The 20,733-nt window shown below is 35.2% G+C and overlaps 3 protein-coding genes and 1 pseudogene across 5 annotated transcripts; 2 read left to right on the top strand and 2 right to left on the bottom strand.

Moving 5' to 3' along the window:
• The first annotated feature begins 1,445 nt into the window (after positions 1–1,445).
• LOC111295122 (adenosine kinase 2) lies at positions 1,446–4,973 on the top strand. The gene is made up of 12 exons (XM_022888492.2): positions 1,446–1,630; positions 1,740–1,793; positions 2,543–2,589; positions 2,708–2,739; positions 2,838–2,939; positions 3,207–3,274; positions 3,424–3,500; positions 3,646–3,743; positions 3,828–3,898; positions 3,977–4,043; positions 4,124–4,307; positions 4,570–4,973. Exons 1-12 carry the CDS (start codon positions 1,548–1,550, stop codon positions 4,710–4,712), a joined length of 1,026 nt encoding a protein of 341 aa, XP_022744227.1. The 5' UTR covers positions 1,446–1,547; the 3' UTR covers positions 4,713–4,973.
• Positions 4,974–5,715: 742 nt separating this feature from the next.
• Positions 5,716–9,955, top strand: LOC111295199 (uncharacterized). Of its 2 annotated transcripts, none has more exons than XM_089744042.1 (2): positions 5,716–7,405; positions 9,656–9,955. In XM_089744042.1, the coding sequence occupies exon 1, from the start codon at positions 5,913–5,915 to the stop codon at positions 7,248–7,250; it is 1,338 nt and encodes a 445-aa protein (XP_089600168.1). In that variant the 5' UTR covers positions 5,716–5,912; the 3' UTR covers positions 7,251–7,405; positions 9,656–9,955. The 2 variants fall into 2 exon arrangements, with proteins under 2 accessions (XP_089600168.1, XP_022744326.2); XM_022888591.2 differs by having other exon boundaries at positions 9,539–9,678.
• A 95-nt stretch (positions 9,956–10,050) lies between these two features.
• LOC111295200 (indole-3-acetic acid-induced protein ARG7 pseudogene) lies at positions 10,051–11,803 on the bottom strand (annotated as a pseudogene).
• A 2,865-nt stretch (positions 11,804–14,668) lies between these two features.
• Positions 14,669–20,291, bottom strand: LOC111294477 (uncharacterized). Of its 2 annotated transcripts, none has more exons than XM_022887785.2 (10): positions 20,190–20,291; positions 20,025–20,099; positions 18,776–18,893; positions 18,371–18,557; positions 17,478–17,527; positions 17,174–17,264; positions 16,499–17,061; positions 15,649–15,876; positions 15,510–15,566; positions 14,669–15,086 (listed from the first exon to the last, which is right to left on the bottom strand). In XM_022887785.2, exons 3-10 carry the CDS (start codon positions 18,833–18,835, stop codon positions 14,871–14,873), a joined length of 1,452 nt encoding a protein of 483 aa, XP_022743520.2. In that variant the 5' UTR covers positions 18,836–18,893; positions 20,025–20,099; positions 20,190–20,291; the 3' UTR covers positions 14,669–14,870. The 2 variants fall into 2 exon arrangements, with proteins under 2 accessions (XP_022743520.2, XP_022743521.2); XM_022887786.2 differs by having other exon boundaries at positions 14,669–15,080.
• Between the last annotated feature and the right edge of the window lie 442 nt (positions 20,292–20,733).

Below are 20,733 nucleotides of genomic sequence, written 5' to 3'. Positions count from 1 at the left end.
AATGAAAATAAAATTATTAAAAGTTAATTGATCAAATATCTAAATATTGCCCATTTGCCCAAATTTTTTCTAACGTCAAATACAAATTTCACTATAAAACATAAGCATTGGTTTTAAGGTAAAAAATTAAATACCACAACAATTAATTCAACAGAGATTAATAAAAAAAGTTTATCGGATTAATTAATGTGTTTGTTTTTAAAGTTTTCTTTTTTTTTTTACTAAAACCCAAAATTTTCTATTTACTAAGATTTATATTATTGTAAGTGAAATTTTTAAAAAATAAAATTATAAATAATTTTTTTATCAATATGATATGAAAAAAATATTGTAGATAAAATATTTATTTTTATTTATATGAATAGAAATGTATAAAAAATTATAATACAATGGTAAATTTGTACATAAAAAAAGGTAAAATGAGATAAAAATATTTCAAATGTAATACAATGATAAATTTGACATTTTTTTCTTTTTAATTTTTTAAATTTTGGTAATGAAAAAAAGGTTCAAAATATATTTAATATGCCGTGTTAATGTATATAATCAATTACTGACATTTTATCTTATTATTTAACAAATCGCATAATGCAAATAAAGAATTACTAACTCCTCTGCCTCTGTAAGTAACTTCGTTCTTAAGGATTTAAAATAATTTGTTATGATTCGAGAGACCCAACAACTATTTATCTCGATTTTTATTTACAAAAATAAAATAAATAATAACAATGTATAATGTCTATTTTTCGAAAATAAAGAAATATTTTTTTAAAAATAAATTAATGTTTGATAATATATTTGTAATTAATCGAATTTAAATCGATATAATATCAAATTTAAGATTTAATTCTATTCAAAATTTGAAACTTAAAATTTAATTTAAATTTAATTGAATTTTAATTTTTTAACTCGAAATTTATTTGAAATAAAAATTAAATTATTTGAATTTTTTTATTAACATATAAAAATAAATTTAATTATTATATTTAATAAAAATTTAATTATTTATATTAAATTTAAAGTTTAAATTTGATATATTTTATTAATTAAAATATATTAAAATATAAAATTTCAATTAAATTTATGAATTACTCGAATAAAATATAAAAAAATTTTAAGTAGACTCGATCAATAAATTAAATTATTCACACTTAAACTCGGTTAATAATAATTAAATTAAATTTAAATTTTATTTAAATTAAATTTAAATTAAGTATTAATATATCATTAAATAAAAATAATATGAGTGAGTGGTCAAAATTAACAGTGATTTCACCCACCCAATGAGAGGAAAATGTCCGAACCTTGAAAAGTGGCAACACAAATGGAGACTTGAAAAAATAAAAAAATGAAAACAGAGCGGCCATTTGGGCAATTGGGTTGGTGAGATGGGGACACGCCTAGCAATGGCCCATATACTTTGAACAACACAAATCATTTCCACCAACCAGGATCTGAAAATCTCAACTTCTTCTGCTTCTCCTTTTTCTTCCTTTTCTCTTTCTCGCTTTTCGCTTCACCAAACTATCACCGGCAACCCCGAACAAATGGCCTATGAAGGAGTTCTCTTGGGGATGGGCAATCCTCTCCTTGACATTTCATCAGTCGTGGACGAGGATTTCTTGAAAAAGTACAGTTATAACAGTTGATTTCATTGTTTTTGTTATGTTGGGATTGATTGGTTGTTGTTGTTGTTGAATCTGAGTTGGTTTTGGTTTTGTTTTTGGTTCTGATTACAGATACGATATCAAGTTGAACAATGCAATCCTAGCTGAGGAGAAACACATACCCATGTGAGCAAAATTTGTTTTGGTTTTAAATTTGGTTTTAAAGATCTAAAGATTTGTTTTTGTTTTCTTATTTTAATATGAAACCTGATCAACTGCAATTGTGATTGTTATTTATGGTAGTGTTAGTTTATGTATTAAGCACTTCCTTATTGGATCTACTAGATCAAATTTTTATTCATTTCCGTTATGACATTGATATGTTCTTCTAATCTTTTTGTTCCCTCAAATGTCAAATTGTTGATTTGCTTGTTTAGCTAGTTATGCATATGGAATAATTGATGGTTAATCTACGTGCAAAATTGTTTGTGTCCCTTCCTAGTTTAGAGCAAAGGTGGAAAGTTATAAACTTAAACACCTTTAGTATAAACAAATTTGGACATATGACGAAAAAAGTTTCAAAGAATGAGTTGCCTGACATGCTGGACTGCCAATCTTTAGGGCGAATGTGACTTTTTGCAATGTAGTTTAAGATGTGAAACTGAAACCATATCTCATTTTAGAATCAATTCCCTGAAGGAGAGGGTTAACTCTGTCATCATTCTCCTTCAGAAAGAAGATAGAGTATTTAGTGTCTCGCCTGACCTAATAGGTTCAGAACGATATGATCTGTTGGTTGAAAACTTGAGGTTCCAGTGTGTTGTTGAGTTTAATATTACAGTTTCGACCTTCCCTCTAGCGAGATACATTTGTCTTGTTAATCACACCTGTTTACAAGCATGGTATGCACTGTTCTTAATGGCTTTCTATGACAGGTATGAAGAAATGGCTTCCAAACCTAATGTAGAGTATATTGCTGGAGGTAATGCATGGACTGCCTTGGTATTTGACATTTTTTTAAAAGAAAACGAGAAGTTGGATTTTGAATTTTCAATCAGAACTTGGGGGATTTTAATGATTCTCAGTTTTATTATGTGCAGGTGCTACTCAAAATTCAATCAAAGTTGCACAGGTATATCGTGGTACATTTTATTTTGGCTAGAACTTTGGAAAAATGAAATCATATCGTTTATTTCTACCATAGACTGAGTTTCTTTTTGCCTTATGCAGTGGATGCTTCAAATTCCTGGTGCAACTAGTTACATGGGTTGCATTGGGAAGGACAAGTTTGGGGAGGAAATGAAGAAGAACTCCACAGCTGCTGGTGTTAATGTGAGTACTCCTAAAACATTTACCCCTAACCTCTAAAAGAATTGAAAAGAAAAGTGAGAAAGGAAAAACAGAAAACCAAGTATTGTATTTGTTCTTTTATTTCAGTTACAGACTGCTTTAAGCGTAATAGGTTATGCTTCTTTTTTTATGTCCCTTCACCTTCCTATTTCTCAATGCGAAATTATTTTAAGTTGCATTTTCACATTTCATATGGTTTGGAACTGAAAATAATAGTATTATTGATGTTGTATGATGCATAATAATTAGGTTCACTATCTTGAGGATGAATCTGCACCAACAGGAACTTGTGCTGTTTGTGTTGTGGGTGGTGAAAGGTCAGTTTGACAACAAGCTTTATTTTTCCTTGTTTCTTCTACACTGCCAATTTATTGTTTGTTATGTTTGCTCCAATTATTAAGATGTTATCTAAGCATATATGTTTTATCCACCGGAGTAGCAAGATTCAATGTTAGATCTATTATAGGTCACTCATTGCAAATCTGTCAGCTGCAAATTGCTACAAGTCTGGGCATTTGAAGAGGCCAGAGAACTGGGCATTGGGTACTCTTTTTTTCTTTTATATTATTGGATATGGCTTTCTTTTTGTTAGTTTGGTCTAATTATACATTAATTGAAATGAACAATTTGATGTCACTCTGGTTATAGCTTCTAAGGACTAATTTGTTTGTAACATATTTTAATGCAGTTGAGAAGGCCAAGTACTTTTATATTGCTGGATTTTTTCTCACCGTATCTCCAGACTCCATACAGCTTGTTGCTGAACATGCAGCTGCAAAAAACAAGGTATATTACGCCACACACAACTGAAATCCCTCTTTATACTTCTGTTCCTGGCTTAGTGGACTGAAACATTTATTTTGTCTGCAGGTGTTCTCTATGAATCTTTCTGCTCCATTTATTTGTGAGTTCTTCAAGGATGCACAGGATAAAGTTCTACCGTAAGCATTCTATCATATTTTTCCAGGGTGGAATAAATGTACACGTACTGAAATTAGTCTGAATTTCATTTCTATTAGGTATATGGACTTTGTCTTTGGCAATGAGACAGAAGCAAGAACCTTCTCAAAGGTTCATGGCTGGGAGGTAATAGCTGTTAAATATCAGATGCTATGGGGGATTGTTTATGTTTTGTGTTTGACCTGTTTGGCTATTTTGCTGTCCAGACTGATGATGTTGCAGAGATAGCCTTGAAGATTTCTCAGTGGCCGAAAGCATCTGGAACATTCAAGAGGATTACTGTTATTACTCAGGGTGCTGATCCGGTAGTTGTTGCTGAGGATGGGAAAGTGAAGCAGTTCCCTGTAATATTGTTACCCAAGGAAAAACTTGTTGATACAAATGGTGCAGGTATATGTTCTTTCCCTCTTACCTCCCAGACTTGACAACTGTAAACGCTAAAATCAGCTACTGTCTGAGACACATATGTAGAAAATAGAAGAGTAGAGGATGGAGGGTTTGGGACGGTGGGCGAGTGGATGAATGAAGAAATAGTTAGGATTAGTTGTCATATGATCTGACTTTGATCCCATTTGGCATATCGGTGAGTCTAAAGCAGAATCACAACCATGTAATGGAGTCACTCTTAACAATTGAATGCTATTTTCTTCAGGTGATGCATTCGTAGGAGGCTTTCTTTCCCAACTGGTTCAAGGGAAGCCCATTGACACATGCGTAAAAGCTGGTTGCTATGCATCCAATGTTATCATCCAAAGGTCTGGGTGCACATATCCAGAAAAGCCCGAGTTTAACTAAGCTATTCTACTTAATTGGTCTCTCCAACGGTGTTGTTTTAAAATTTGATTGTTGAGAACACTTTGCTAGTATTTGATCTTTGTATTTTGCTTTTATTTGCCGGCCATTTCCATGGCTGCATCCAGAAATAGCCTGAGAAACTCTATATAAGAGAATGGCATTCCATCCCTATGTCAACTGAATGTAGTCTGTGATGTCCTTTTCATCTATCTGTTTCATTTCATAAGCTCATGGTTGAGACCATGTTTTCAGCTTTTTCTACGTTCTTGCATTAGAGAGCAGGCCAGAAGTATTGTTATAACTTTCAATTTTTGTTACATGCGCTTGCATTAATGCTTAAAGCACCCATCAAGACCTTAATTACAGCATGGAGTAGAAAATCAAACCATACCATGCTATTATACAACAAACAGTGCTCGTTGAAGCTAAGCATGGCACCTGAGGTTGCAGAGTGTATCATCAACCAATGCCTCCATGGGAGGTTAGAAACCAGGCGATAGAGCAGACATTGCCCGGAATTCTTTCGTTGAAATCGAAGGACACATTGTGGTCAGTGACACATTTAGAACCCACCATTTCTCCACCATGAGTAAGTAGAAATGATCTGGTTTGGTTGTATTTGTTGAATATAAATAAGAGCATCAAATCATTAAAAATTAAAATTTGTAATAGTTATATATTTTAATGCGTTTGATAATTTGTTTTACAAAATCCACTTAATGCACTAAGCTAATTTTATTTAAAGAAAAAATGTTAGCTAATTGCTTTAATTTCATATTCTTTCATTTTAATAAGTTATTCTTTTCTTTTTAACTTTTTTCAATTAAAAATAATTATAAAATTATATCTTTTTTATTAGAAAAATAAATAAATTTTTACTTAATATTTAATTTTCGGTAACATACCAAATAATTTTTATATCATAAATTTAATACGTAGTTTGTAAATATCTCTTTACTTTTCTTGGATCAAATCAAATTACGCCCAAGATGGGGCCCAACTACTAAATATCCGCCCATCAATGATTTCTAGGCCCGGATTTTTCCAACACCCGCGGTTCTTTCCTCCCCAATTTTGAAACAAAAAAAAATTCTTCTTAAACCAAAAAAGGAAGTCAGAAAACCGGAAAAACAGAAGCCCTTTCTCTATTCAAACACCAATGCTTCACATCCCATAAATCTGAACCAAAAAAAAACCGCCATGACCGATCACCGCCACCGGTTCGGCCAAATTCGGTCTACATCTCAGATCTTAAAAAAGACCGCCGTGCATTTCACCGCTCACCCTTTCACATTCCTCTTCCTGTCTTTCCTCCTCCTCTCATTCCGTTCCTTAGTTGAATCTGGTTCCCTTCTCCTCACTTCCTTTATCGACCGTGATCCTTCTTTCAAATCCCTTCTTTCCCGCCTCGACCTCCATCCTTCCCAGCCACACGCGCGTATCCACCCCTCTCGTCGCCACACGCGCCGTCCTTTCCTCCACCTCACGCGTGTCGGTACTCTCGACGACGACTTCTTTTCGTCCGACGATGATCGCCGCGGCCGCTCCCTCTTCGGTTCTTTCACTAACCGCCCCGTCAATGGCACGCCGGTGATTCTTTCCAACTTCGACTCTAAATTGGGGTTTTCGCATTTCGTTGCGGATAACGGAATTCTGCTACCGGAAATTGTACGTTACGGAGTCAAATTCAAAACGACCTCGTTTGATTATGAAAACAATGAAAGGGAACAACAAGAAGAAAGAATTGTGGATTTTCAATTCGTTTATAAAGGATTGGACTTGGGCCGCCGTGACATAGAGGCGCTTTTCTTTCTCGTCAGCATTTTATCGGCGGCGTATGGATGGGTAATTCTATTGTTTACAGCGATTTACTCTTTGGTGTTGGGTGTTCTTTTTGTTACAATTGTTAATGACTTGATTGGAAGATTTGTTTCCCTTTCTGGGGCTTTTTGGGGTGGGTCAAAAATAGGTTTGAAACGACTCACTGGGTTCGTTTTAATGAAATGGGCGGTGAGGGACGCGGTGACTCAGCTTCTTGGGTTATGGTATTTCGGAGAAATTGAGGATCACTACTCGTTTTTCAAGCTTTTTGTTAGGTTAAAATTGATGCCTTTTTCGGTTATGTCACCGTGGATTAGGGGTTTTGAGAAGGAAATTTCAGGGTTTTTGTTCACGTGGTTTTTGGTGGACACTTTAGTTTCATTTGCATTCTCATTAGCTGCTTGGATTGCCATTGTGGATTCGAGAAGAAGCGGGAGGGGAGTTTTTAAAGAAGGTTTTTATTTGATGTCAACAATGTTGAACCAAGCGATACAGATTAAGTGTTACGAATCTATCTTTGGTGGGTCTCTTGCAAGATGGATTTTGACTCATATAGGTGGGGAATTTTTTGCTACGGTTATTCAGGCAGCTTTGGAGGTGTATTTCATGGTGGCTTGGTTGATATTTTACTTTGTGGTGAGGTGCAAGGAAGCAAATGCAGAGGGTAGGAGGTATGGGAGGAGAGAATTGGAGGTTTTGATTGATGGACTTAGATGATACTCTAGTGGGAAAGAAATGGGTTGAAGTTACTTTTGCTACTAGAATTTTCGATTGTGACACTGAAGATAGCTGAAGATAGTGGCAACCTTTTCAAACTCTTTGAGTTTTCCTGTTTTTGCAGCGCTAGTGATGCAGTACTACCATTGTTTGGTGTAAGAACCTGCCAATGCATTGCATGTACTTTTATCATGAGGCAATATATTACTTGTGTATATTTTTCACAAAATTGCTTCTGTGTATATTCTGTTGCAATCAATTGTTTTTTACTGCCTTGCTGTCTTGCTGGTGTCAATGAGAATGGTAATGGTTTCTCATGCTTCAAATGTTTCTAATGCTCTTATACTTAGAACGTTACCTTTTGTGGTCTGGCCTTTTCCCCTTTCCTCCTTTTGCATATGCTAATGTTCTGAATTTCTTTATTAGCACTGCCTGAGCCTTTTCTTGTTTTTACCCCACTTTTGATTGATAAATTTTGTTAGTAAGATGCCGACAGATGTTACCTTGCAGTCCATTGGATTATTGAATGAGGAAACAATAAAGGCTTTTAAGTTGTGGAATGCTGGATAGTGAGTATACATGCTACTGTTTTATAGGGTTAATTTGATGAGCTTTAGGAAGGAAACAATCAGCAGACTGAGAAAGGTTATATATGTAATGAAGGTGTGATGAATGTTATGTTAGTTGGTGAAGAGAAGAGAAAAAGAATTTGTTCATGAAACGCACACCTCAGGGCTCGCTTAAATATCCCATACACTTACTTGATTTGGCTGTGAATTTTTTGATTTGCCATTTTATTGGAGTGAGGAAAAGAAGGAATTGTAGGAAATTGAATGGGAGGCATGCTGTGTTACATATGCATTTTAAGCTGTGATGGGCAGATAATTGGGATGTGACATGCAATTTTAGCAAATATTAGATGATGTTTGTATGCCAGGGTATCAGAACAAGAGAAAAGCATGCAACATTGCCTAGATTAGGGCAGCTTCTACATTTTTTTAACCTGTTTGTACTGATGATTTTTAAAGGTTATGGAAAGTTGCTAGTAATTGTTGCCAAAGTTGCGGAGTCTAGTGGAGTTCAATTAGTTGGCTTTGTGAGATTTAAGGGGATCTACCTTAACAACTTAATGTGACGGACTTTAATGATGAAGGCCCGCTTGTCTTCACAAGGTTCAAAATCTCAGATCACTAAAATGATGTAACAAATAAATTGTGAAAATTATCCTCAAAATGGATTTTGCTATTCCAATGTTTTTGGCTATTGGGTAGCAGCAGTAATGAAGCGGCTGATCTGCCAATGCCGCTGGACAGGTTAAATGGTACTGGTTTTGGATTTTAAAAGTCGCTTATGGGCTTTGGCCTTCAAAATTCATTTACCTCCATCCATGTTAGTGGCAATCAGAAGCTTTTGGGCTTTGGCCTTTGATCTCTTGTGAAGGAGGATTTTATCATAAGCGTTATCTATGGATTTCTACTCACTAATTTTTCTGATAGTGTTGGTTGATATTTTTATGATTTTCAGATGCAAATGCATTTTAGTCGGTAGCATTTCGTCTTTCTGTTGACTCCACTAGTATGCCTTATAATTTTTGGACAAGTTTCCTTTGGTCCTTCATGTGGAAAACACTCAATTTTATCAATATTTTTTGGACACTTGAGCAAGCGTGGATGAATGACGTGTAGATTTATTGTTGTACGAAGAATGAGTTTCTGTACCTTTTCACCTTGTTATAGACATCCAATGCTAATGTGCAAAGAATACAAAACAAGAATCAACCATATGTCAAATGGTGTATGATTCTTATTAGCCCAATATTTGAGAGATTCAACCATTTTCACTACTGTTCCTGTACTTTTAGGATGTCAATTCTATCACTTGCCCCGTGCAGAATTGTTGCTCGCTGGTTGATCGCCTTCTCTGTTTCTCTTTTAGTTATTCATTTTTGTTTTACCGAGTGTCTGGTTGGATAATGAATTACTCAATGTTGGTTGAATGAGAAAGTTGGGAACCTGGGAATATGCAGAGCTACTGGAGATTATGTCAGTGTGAATCATCATGTGGAATCTATGAAAATGTGCAGGGTGCAGCGCATAAGTGATTTGTAAACCTATCTATCATCATGCATATGAGCATATATATATATATATATATATTTATTCCACGCTGACATTGTGTAACTGGCTGGGATTCTATTGTTGTCTTGAGTTTCAAGCATCATGCTTGCCAATCGAGTCATAATTTGATTTCAAGCATTTGATCTCTAAACTTTTTTATTCTTCTTGCAGCATTAGCTCCCGAAATTTAAAACATATAGGCCAACCTCAAAACAATTCTGCTCTGATAATCTTGGCACTGTCAGATTCTTCTTGATTAATTACCTGCCTTTTCCTTGTATCTTTTAGCACCTGAGATGGGCTCGAGGAGGGTAAGGAACTTGCATCTTCAGCTACAGCAAATGTTTTTGGTACTACGGTCTAGCATATGGTCCAACTGGAAACTCTCAGGATGTTGTCAAATGGTGGGGTCTGGTCCAGCTTCTTGTTCGGTGTTGATCTGGCATCTTATTGTATTTACTGGGTCCTACTTGGGCCCAAGAGCTTTCACATGCCTTGAGCACTTGATGCCCTTAGAGACAGAAATTACAAGGGAAAACAGAAGTTAAATATTTTTTTAAATTGAATTACATTTATAGGCTACAGAAATTATGTTACAATAGTATACTCAGTATACTACATATATTAAGCATTCTCATTAGGACTTGAACCTTGTGAATAAATCAAATTTCTAGCATGAATTCCTAAAGACACTGGGAGAGTCTTCGATCTGGGGGATAGCTAGCACAACGAACAACATCGAGGAAGAGGCTTTCATCACAAGGAATGCAGAGTTTGGAGTCAGTGGTAAAATCATATTCATCTCGAGCTTGATCCAGCAATGACTTGAAAAGTGGGTGCTTGAGCAAGGTGATTTTAATAACAAACCTCTTATAGTTTTCACCAACATACACTACTAAGTGACCCCTTGGCACATCTCTTGGGATTGAGCTCTCTTCATGGCGCATGGAATAATTAGGCCACTTTGCCCACTGATTACAGTACTCACAACTTCTACAAGGTATGACTCTACTCCCCATCTTCCTCCATTTGTTTAGGCATGCCTTTAGAAACTTTCCCTTCATTTTCTTCCAAGGAAATTAAGTAGATATTGGAGGAAAAAGAATTAGTCGCATCTATCTGAAATGGAGATCGAGTTTGGTTTCAATGGTGAAGCAGATGAAGTGAAAGAAAGGGTTATATAAATATAAATATATACATATATATATATATATATATATATCAGTAGAACTGAAAAAGAGACGGTGTCTTTGGAGGGAGCATTAAATGGTTGATATGACAGGTACGTAGCTGATCGACTATAGAGAAGGTGAGAGCTCGATCAAGTCTTGGTAAATATGTAGTGTATATTTGTAATGATATTTTTCTTATTAAGCGCAAATATATATATGACAATTGAGATGGTTGCCTCGGTTTGCCGGGCTGTACCCTTCTTTTTCCTTTCTAGCATTTGTCTTTATACGAAATTGTACGAACATGCATCTCATGACGTAAAAGCTATACAAAATTATTGCTTCAAGGTCAGACAGGAAGTCTCTCTCTCTCTCTCTCTCTCTCTCTCTCTCTCTATTGCTCTTTTGAGAGAGAGACAGAGGATGGTGGATGATCAGTGATCTTTGAAGTTAAGGCCCCACAAGTTGTGAGTGGAAAAGATAAGATATGAAAGAGGGATGGGATGAGCTTCTTGGGCAAAGTGCGATCCCACTTAAAATTTTGTTGATATATATGTGAATGTGAGTAGTATTAAATGGATATTGTAAAATATATTAAAGGAAGGGAAAACGAAAGCTTTTTATTAATCCTTCCCATTTCAGTCATGTTCATGTTAAAACCATTTACTTTAATCCAAGCACATACGTAAACCATTGCTTGGCTGGAATTCACATTTGGCCAAAATGTTGTCAGCAGCAATTTGTCCAGATTTTCTTTAGATTGAAGCAGCAATTTCTTGTTTTTAAGTTTCCTTTAGGTGGCTATAAGTTATTGTAGATCTTGGATTGGAGGGTCTGGAATAAAAACAAAAAACAGTGTACAATTTTCGTCCATAGGCTTTACGGCTGCTTTGTTCTGCGGCTGGATTCGGGATAAGTTTTGCGTATCTCTGCACCCTGTCTGTGCATGCATGTAATGGGCTATTTGCTGCAAAACAAATATGGAAAGAAACAACTTAGGTTGCAGTCTTAACTTGCCAGAGGAAAATAAAAGAAAAATAATAATAAAAAAGGAAGCAAAGGGAATGGAAGTCGCATTCGAATCTTGCAATGATCCTTCCTTCCCAACGGTTGATAGTTGGAAACATTCTATACTTGGCTCCATATCTTACGGACCAAACCAATAGTTTATAGGCTCTTTTAGCATGAAAACATCCCCACATTAATATATTCAAGATTTATTTTAATTAATACATTTTATGAATTCTGTAAACTTCCAATGTTAATGAATTCCAGACTATGGAAAGAAAAGGAAGAGAGATATCGGTCATTTGTTCAACTTTTGTTTCCTGAGAAAGATGATTGAAAAGCCAGCAAAGGGTTCATCCCCTGAAGACAATATGTGCTGCACTCGGTTGCTGAAGGAAAAAAGGAGCCTCTCAATTGTATATATCATTCGGATAGAGCTGCCAACAGTTTTGCAGACATGGTGAGAGAGAGTGAGATAGACAAGAGAAAAGGAGTTAATACTAGTAGTATTGTGGAGTCCATTTCTCTTCAGCTTCTCTTTTTAATGAAAAAAATATACATTTTTGTTTTTTAATGGTGGAACTGTGGATGAGATAGTCTACAAAAAACACAAGATTAAAACTCTGTATAGTTATATTTTACCTAGCTAGACAGCTAGTTTGGAGCTTGGACTGTGAATAAATAGTTTTTAGATGTTACATACATGAATGAATGAAGTCAACAAAGAAAATGAATATGATTTCCTTCAGTGGAATTTCATTAAATGAGAAATGGAACAACTTCATGTTATAAATGCATTGCGGTGGCAGTACCAAGAAAAGAAAAGAAAACCAACCTAATTTTTTAATGGCTAACCACTATTGGAGTTTTCGTAATGGTGTATTAGGCAGGCAATTCCAATAGCCTTTCTTTGACTTGGGATTCGGTGCCAACTTAACTAATTCTTCATCACAATTCACAAGGCTATTTAGATTTTAGATGTAAGCCAATTGGGACTCTGAGCTCCAACTTTTCTCCATCTCAATCAATGATCTCATCTTTCTAAGCAAAACATTCGTAGAAATGAACTAGTTTTAATGTTAGAAGCAAATCAATCCTCTTCAACAATTTCCCTTTTTTTTTAAAAAAAATCACTAATGATTATAAAAATTAGAATGTAATCTCAAAACTGAAAGGTTTGAATTTTTTTTATCCATATGTATAATAATACTTAAATCTTCAATCTCCTCCATCATTGATTCCTTATATATATCATAAAAGTAAATTATATATACTTGCAGACTTATAACTCTGTACCTATTTATATGCATTTGGAATATCTAACATGTTTTCCACACAAAGCTTCACTTCTATATTTTTTTTGAACTGTTCAATACACATTGATCACTAGAATATTAAAACAATGAAGAGTTATTGGAACATGTAAGTTCTAGTCTGGATCATAGCAAGCAACCTCTATGAAAGTGTGACACTGTCTGAAAAATTAACTCTGGAGAAGAGGAGGAGGAGGAGGAGGGTGAAACATTGGCTGAAATTGTAGGGAAGGATTGTAGTTAGTGACAGAGTCTCGATAGGTTGGGGAGTGCTGTGTAGCTGAGAAGGGGACGTGGGTGCACAGGAGGGCCGGGCCACCACAATTGTTGATGTCCAACTGTCTTAACAAGAGTAAGAACCTAAAATTGTAAGATTAAAGGTTGATCAATGGTAAAAATAAAAAAGTTTTTTCTGCGTTTGTATTTTAACATTTAAGTTAATATTAAAAAAAAAAGAGAATGAAAAAAAAATGGTCATAAAAAACCAAAGAATTGAAGAAATAACACCTGAAAGAAAGGAGCTATTTACACTTATAGGATAAAAATATCAAATTCGAATGATTTAAAGTTAAAGTGATAGGATTAGAATTGACATTGCTAATTCAATTTAATTTAGTGGTCAACAATTGAATTAAAAGATAACAAATCAATATTTTAACATATTTTCAAATAATAAATTAAGATGATCAAACTAACATAAATTTTAAAATTTTAAATCAATTTGATATATCAATTTGAGTCAAATTAATTAAATTGCTCGCATCTTGTCTGTAGCTCACACTCTAAAACAAAATATCCATGTTACCTTTTATACCGTAAAATGCCCCTATTAACAACCAAACCCCAAGTCCAACCAAAGTTCTTTAAAAATGGTTCAGTGGCTCACACAACTCACCAGAGTTTATCGAGATACACCGAAGCAAGGAAACAGCTTAAACCGAGAGTTGGTGACGCATCAAACCGCAATCATATTATGCCTCAGTCTGGGGGCCGCCAAAAGCTTACCAAGTGTCTTCAAATTTCCAATGATTTGATTAGACTTTCTTTCTCCATATCCCTCAGTTTTTTTTTTTTTTTCTCAGCTCCCTGCACGACTGCCCGTGCATTCTCCTGTTTCTATTAGCTGTCCCCCCTCGCCTTCATTTGGATCTATTGTTATTTATATTTTTTTATTCCCTCAACTGCCTTCCCATGGTTACTCCCATTTCCCATTAATTCCTTCCCATGCTTCAATCGGGAAGCAAGAAGTTCGAAGATTTTTTCCACCCTTCCCTTGCTTCCTCTTTTGGCTTTGTTTACTTCCTTTAACGCTACTTTTTTTGATTCAGAGGGTTACTTGTTGGGAGTTCATTCATGTCCTCGACATAATATTGATCTATACTCTCGGAACTGGAAGAACAGTAGAAACTTAAGCCTTGTATTTTGGTTATGGTTTGTACTACGCATATGCAGGCGGCAGCCCAAGCTTGTTGACCAACCCCGACTCTGTCATGCCTTTTACCCTCCCGGCTAGGGGTAGATCTGAAGTTGGGGGATGCTACCTTTCTTTTTACGTAGAGAAACTATAAGGGCAACATCACAGTTCCACAGGAAGGCTCAAGGAACCCTCCAAATGCCCCGTACTTTAAATCCTCTCTAACTCTGGCCAAGGCTTTATTTGCCTTTATTATTTTTCCACACGTGCTGAAAATCTTCTGAATGCCCCCATACTTTAAAAGAGCATGGGAACCTATGTCCGTTACTGGAAAATACTACAATATGTAAGTTGGATATGGGCAACACTCAGAAAGTCAATAATGCTAGCAACAGCCAAATAAACGTCAGTTAGCGATGGCTATTAAAAATGTAAAATTTGTTTTCACTTGTGCAACATTTACCAGATATTTCTAATGATCTGAGAACATTTATATGTGCAGATCGCGGCAGTTGTTAGGGGGACTGTAGGGAAGAACACAGCTTCTTTACAAATATAATTGGAATTTTGCTTTACTGCAAATTACAAATGCTTCTTCAGCTACACTTCTTCCTACGTAAATTTCTTCCATGAGAGTAAACTGAAGCACCTTTAGTTGTCGGTTGTTTGGATGAAGGAACATATTCAACAGGTGAAATTTTTGGGCTGCGAACCTTTGGATATGGGTGAATGGTGGCCAGTTCACGGATGCGGCATACCACAGGCTTTGGTAAGGGGCGTACAGCATGCTTCAAATTAGTCTCAACCTGCAACTAACATTTTAAATAATGATTATACTATAAGATACACTATAAACTACTCTTAATGAACATACACTGCTCATTCCTGATTATGCAATTTGACATGCAGAAGATCACAAGTAAACATTTGTCCTAATGATATACATTTAGATGGTCAACCCTGCATCGGTGCATCCCATATCATTTCATACTTTACCAAAAGGGAGAGTTTCAAACATGCAAACCTTAAGAATCCAGGGTCGGCAAGGACTCCAAGCACTTGGAATTCAAAATACATTCTCAGTAATTTAAGAGATAATTGCAATCAAGGGACTAGTATTAAGCAAATAGAATAATTTAGAGATACAAACAATTGAAGAGAAGACTACCTATTCCGGTGGAAGCAAATGAAACTGCAAATGAAGCCGGAAAAAAAAAAGAAAACAGAAAGCTAACCTCTCTCCTACTGTGCTTATGTGCAGAGCTAGATCTTAGAAGATTTCGCCATTTATCCTGTATAAAGCATTCATATTTAAAAATAATTCAAGTTTTAAAACAAGAGGGGACCATATGATTGGATAAAGCAGAAAGGTACCCTCAGATCAACAGGTGTTCGATGAGCAGATGATGCAAATAGATGCCTTTTTATATCAGTCCATCTTCCAACACCATACTGAGCAATTCCATCAACCAACTTAATCACCTCCGAAACAGTCCACATCCTTTGATGCTTCCTCCTATCAAAAGCTGTTTTGGTTCTTTTGGTTCTCTTAGGCTCATCTTCACATTCAGATGCAGAAAGCTCACAATCAGATTCAAGCTCCTACACAGAAAACGAGTAAAAATAATCATGCTTAAGAAAGTAGTAGGGTTCACTACAAGACATAGAAAACAAGGAACAAGAATGCTATCTACTCGTGCAACTGAAAACAAAAGTATCACATCCTTGATAGTCACTTGTCTTCTGTTTTCTCACTCATAGTTTTCATATAAGAAAACCTCACATCAATAATACAGGCCATAGGAAAGTTTAATGCAGGGCAAGTATCAGTGCAAATATGATGCCATAATTAATTCCTATACTAAAATGCAGCCAAAAAAACCTGCCAAGAAGTCAACATATATGGGTTACCAGTAAGCACAGAGGAATACGAAACAACCATTTCCTTATGCCTAATAATTTTAGATGCATTTATGGCAAATATAACATATCTGCAGCTAGCATCCATCTTTCCTCAATGCTCAATAAGTCTTTCTGGTTGTCATGGCCACCACACGGTATTCAAGGCCAATACCTAAATCTAAATAAATGAAAATGATGAATAGAAACATAAAAAAGCTAGAGAAGAGAGGAACGAGAGAGGCTGGGAGGTCCGAGTAACCTATATCTAGAAGGACAATCTAAAAGAATATAATAACTGGGGCAACAATGGAACTTCTCCTACCAATTTTGGCACAATTTTCTTGGGACGCCCTCTCTGTCGCCTGGATTCAGATGGCACTTGAGGAAGTTCTTCTTGTGATTTGACTTTAAGGCGCTTATTCTTTCCAGAAGTAGTAGAATTTCTAGAAAACTCTTCAATATACCTCTTAGTAGGCTTCCGCAGTCTCTTCTGTCTGAGAAGTGTGCCACCCTTTGTTACTTTAACAGAGCTTTTTACCTTTTTAGTAGACAATACAAAACTTACTAAAGGTTTTTCATCATCATCAGACTCATCAAAATCTTGCACATGTTCTATAGTAGGATGAATGGTGCCCATCACTGGAGCCTGACACCCACATTTGTTCCTAAAGTTATGATGACAATCACATCTGAACATCTTTCCAAGCGCACCATTCTTGCCATTGGATTCTTGAACGGTTGCAATTGATGATTCTGATATGCCACCAGCACTATTACTAATTCCACTAAACCCAGGTGAATGACTTTCTGAACTTGAGTTACGCAAATTTGATCCTTTATGTGGACTGCAATCCAATTCAGAAAACTTTTCTGGAAATTCAATATCTGCCCTCAAAAGGAAAACAGAGAAAGAAAAAAGAGGAAACACAATACATGAGCATCATGTGTTATAGCACACAACTGGTAGACAATTAATACAAGCACAGACAAGACTCACCCAAAAGAAAATCTTCACAAGCACCCGAGAGATCATTGGCTGCATGAATATCATCCACTTCATCAACTTCATCCAGCAATCCATCAAGAACCTACTAAAGCAGTATTTCAACAGATATCAGCATATACCCTATGCATGTTTGCATATAGTGACTACAATATTCAAAATCAATGTATAAACAAAAAATAAAAGGAAAAGCAATAACAACCACATACAAAGCATATGACAGAAAAGTTAAAGAAAATAATGCATCAAATAATGACTTGGCCGTGACATGAAAGCCTCAAAAATAAGCAATACATACTTCAAGCTTCAAATCATCTCCTCCTTGACCATGGATAAAATCCAGCCCACCTTATCAAGAATCACAAAAGATATAGCAGCATCAGAAGAATAACTATAGAAATTGAAAATAAAAATCTGAACAAAAGCATTCTTGTGTTCAACAAAGGAGTTGTAGGGTTAGTGTCTAGTTTCTACTATTTCATTGTCTCATCCTTGTGCAATATTTGAGAAACATTTGACAACAATAAATAGCATCCAATCTTAGAACACTACCCAAAGACTGTCCCTGCATCCCTGTGTGACTCATAATTTTCATGTCTCGAAATGATTATGACAATTCATTACTTGAAATCAAGTCTTAGAACATCTAGTCCAAAACTGTCCCAGCTTCCATGCACAACTCATAATTTTCAGGACTTTAAACAATTATGATAACTTTTGAGTTATGCACACCAACTGATGGGGAAAAACAAAAGAAGACAGTTACTAAGCAGGATTAGATTCGTTCAATCAATTCAGAAGTAAAAAGCTCAATATCACCAGAAACAATTATTTTAACCGGTTTAAAGCACAATAGATGTTGGTTGTGCACGTGCAGAACTAAGTACAGAGCAAATTTGTGCACAAATCATTCTACAAAAGCATGTTAGCAAGTTTATGCATATAGAACACATGGTCTTTGCTCCTACTATATTGTTTTGATTTTTACTCCCCCTGTAGAGGGAACTACACAGTTTGGTCTTAAAGGGAAGAGACAGACCCATTGTAGAGTAGTTATCAAACATTCTAGATGCTTCTGCACTCTACCAGTCACAAATTAGAAGCACTTCAAAGATCATTTTCTTTTTCTTTCTAAGTTTTGAAAAAAAAGCATCAGCAAAAAGCATAGTGACAAGCTGATAAGAGTATTACCACAATTAATTTTCCAGCCATAATCAAAAGCACAAGAGAAATCCTCCATCTTCAAGTGCTTTTCTAAATTTTCCTTCCCAAAACATAGGACTCCGTTTGCTGAAACATGCTCACTTTTAGGTTCCGCAAGTAAATGCTCAACCTCAGTTGCTTCATCTTCCACACCATGAACAATGGATTCATCTACCTGCATCCAGAGAACAAAAGCCGGGGAAGGAAGGCAGGGAGCAATGTAGAATTTATCAATTTTACATGCTTATTTAAGGAGAATGCCACAAGCATAAGATTTTAAGGGGAAGCCAGAGACTGTAAGGCGCTTATAAATCAATGAAAAGAGGCAGGAAAAACAAAGAAACATAGAAAGAAGGATGAATTAACCGAAAAGATTAAAGAAAAGTTTCTTACCCTTTGACATTTCATATCAGCAAGCTTTTTTATCAAATGTGGTTTCCGATCAGTTTTCATTTTATTACCTTAACTTGTACTACAATTCCAAGCCCCCATTCATGTGTCCACTTTTTCCCTATAAACAAATGGAAAGAAATTTATAAAATTATTGTCTTCTTGTGCATCAGAAAATGGCTCGCTTAATACACCCAGGCAAACAAACATTTGTTCTTCCATTAATTAACCCAAAGAAGGAATTTAAAATAAAGAAACAACACTTTTGGGCGTAATCATCAATATAGAAAATTGATAATCGAACTTATTTTCTCACCTTCATCCAAATTGGTAACTTTTCAAGGGACTAAGAGTACCATAAAATATCAACGATTCGAGCCATATTACAACTAATAATCGCAATTCAAAGACAATACTTATTTTCTTCCTGCCTTTTTTCTTTTTTTTTGGGGGGGGGGGGGGGGTGGGTTTGTCAAAATTGGCCTTGAGCATACAGTACACAATAATAAAAGTATCTTAAGTTCTTCATATTCTATTAACATTCTTTTTATGAGCAAACTGCATATCAGCATAGCCAATTCTAATTTCAACCGTATAATACTCTAAGCTCATAATTCCTTCTACTTTTTAATACCGAAAGAAATGAGTGACAAAAACTATGAAGCAACGGATACAGTCAATTTAAAACGCCAGGAAACAAACCCCATTTCTTTTTTGGGGGATAAATAACAAACCCCATTTCAAGCACGCATCCATACAAGATTTTTCAACAAAAAGGACGAGAGGAAAATAAAAAAATTTCATTTTAATGTAAAAAGATGAAAAGGGTGAAAATCAAGTATACGGAATTTCAATTAGGATTTAACGTTAACAAAAAAAAGAAAAAAAAAGTTTGTCTATGAATTGCAAGTAAAATTTTATTTAAAAAAAAAAACTAATTTTTCAGTTCTATTACCTACATTTCTTAGGAGAAATAAAAAAAAAAAAAAAAAAACATATCTTTACAGTTAAGTGGGCCTACTCTAGCTGTTCAGTTCAGCTAAATTTTTTCTTTCTTTTTAATTTCTAATCTCAGCAAGAAAATGAGAAAAAAAAACTTGGGAAAATTTTATCCATTTTAATGAACATAAAAAAAGGACAAGACAAAAAAACCAAATATTTTTCTTTTCCCGATGTTTTCTCAGGAACCAAACAGACACTAAAACACAACTCCAACTACAGAAACACAAAACAAAACAAATGGCAAACATACCTCATTCATCCGTAAACCAAACGCCAACCACTTATCACTCTCTGATCTACATAATTTTCAGCTCAAAAGAAAAACCTTAAAGAAAGTAAAAAAAAAAAAAATCAAGATCTGGTAAAATCTAGAAAAACACAGATAAAATCTAAATTAAAAAGAAAAAGATCTGACCTTTAAGAGATAAATTGGGAGTGTTAAGTTGAAAAAAAAAAGAAATAAGCGAATGTTCGAAAGAGCACAGCTCAAAACCGCCAAAAAGCTATACCAGATGATGAGATGAACAGAGGGATCGATGCGGATTTATATTACTAAAAATTTTATTTTATTTTATTTTCCTTTGAGGATATATTTTTCTTTCGTCTAATGTGTCTGTCATGTCCGGGATACCCTGTCTGTGACCTAAGACAGGCAGAAAAATCGAGGAATATATAATTTCAAAAAATGATTTGATTGCGTTTGCTTTATTGTGGATTGTCCACGTAGGAGTCCTTTGTCGGTGATGTAGGGGACGTTAGATACGATAAAGGGGTGTTTGGAAGGGGGGTAAATGTGGCAAATTGTTGTGTGTTTGGTTATAGGTTTGGGATCAGCAATAAATGGGTTGGGTCGGCCCACGGATTCTGATTGGGGATAGCTTTTCCTTGGATTCCAAACCTGACATTAGATATAGCCATCCACTAGTGGTCATAGACTTAAAAAAGAGTCTTGAATCTCA

The sequence above is a fragment of the Durio zibethinus genome, chromosome 14 (assembly GCF_047325235.1).
Source record: "Durio zibethinus cultivar Kanyao isolate XHJ-2024 chromosome 14, ASM4732523v1, whole genome shotgun sequence".
Lineage (NCBI taxonomy): Eukaryota > Viridiplantae > Streptophyta > Magnoliopsida > Malvales > Malvaceae > Durio > Durio zibethinus.
This window is presented reverse-complemented; position numbering and strand designations above follow the sequence as displayed.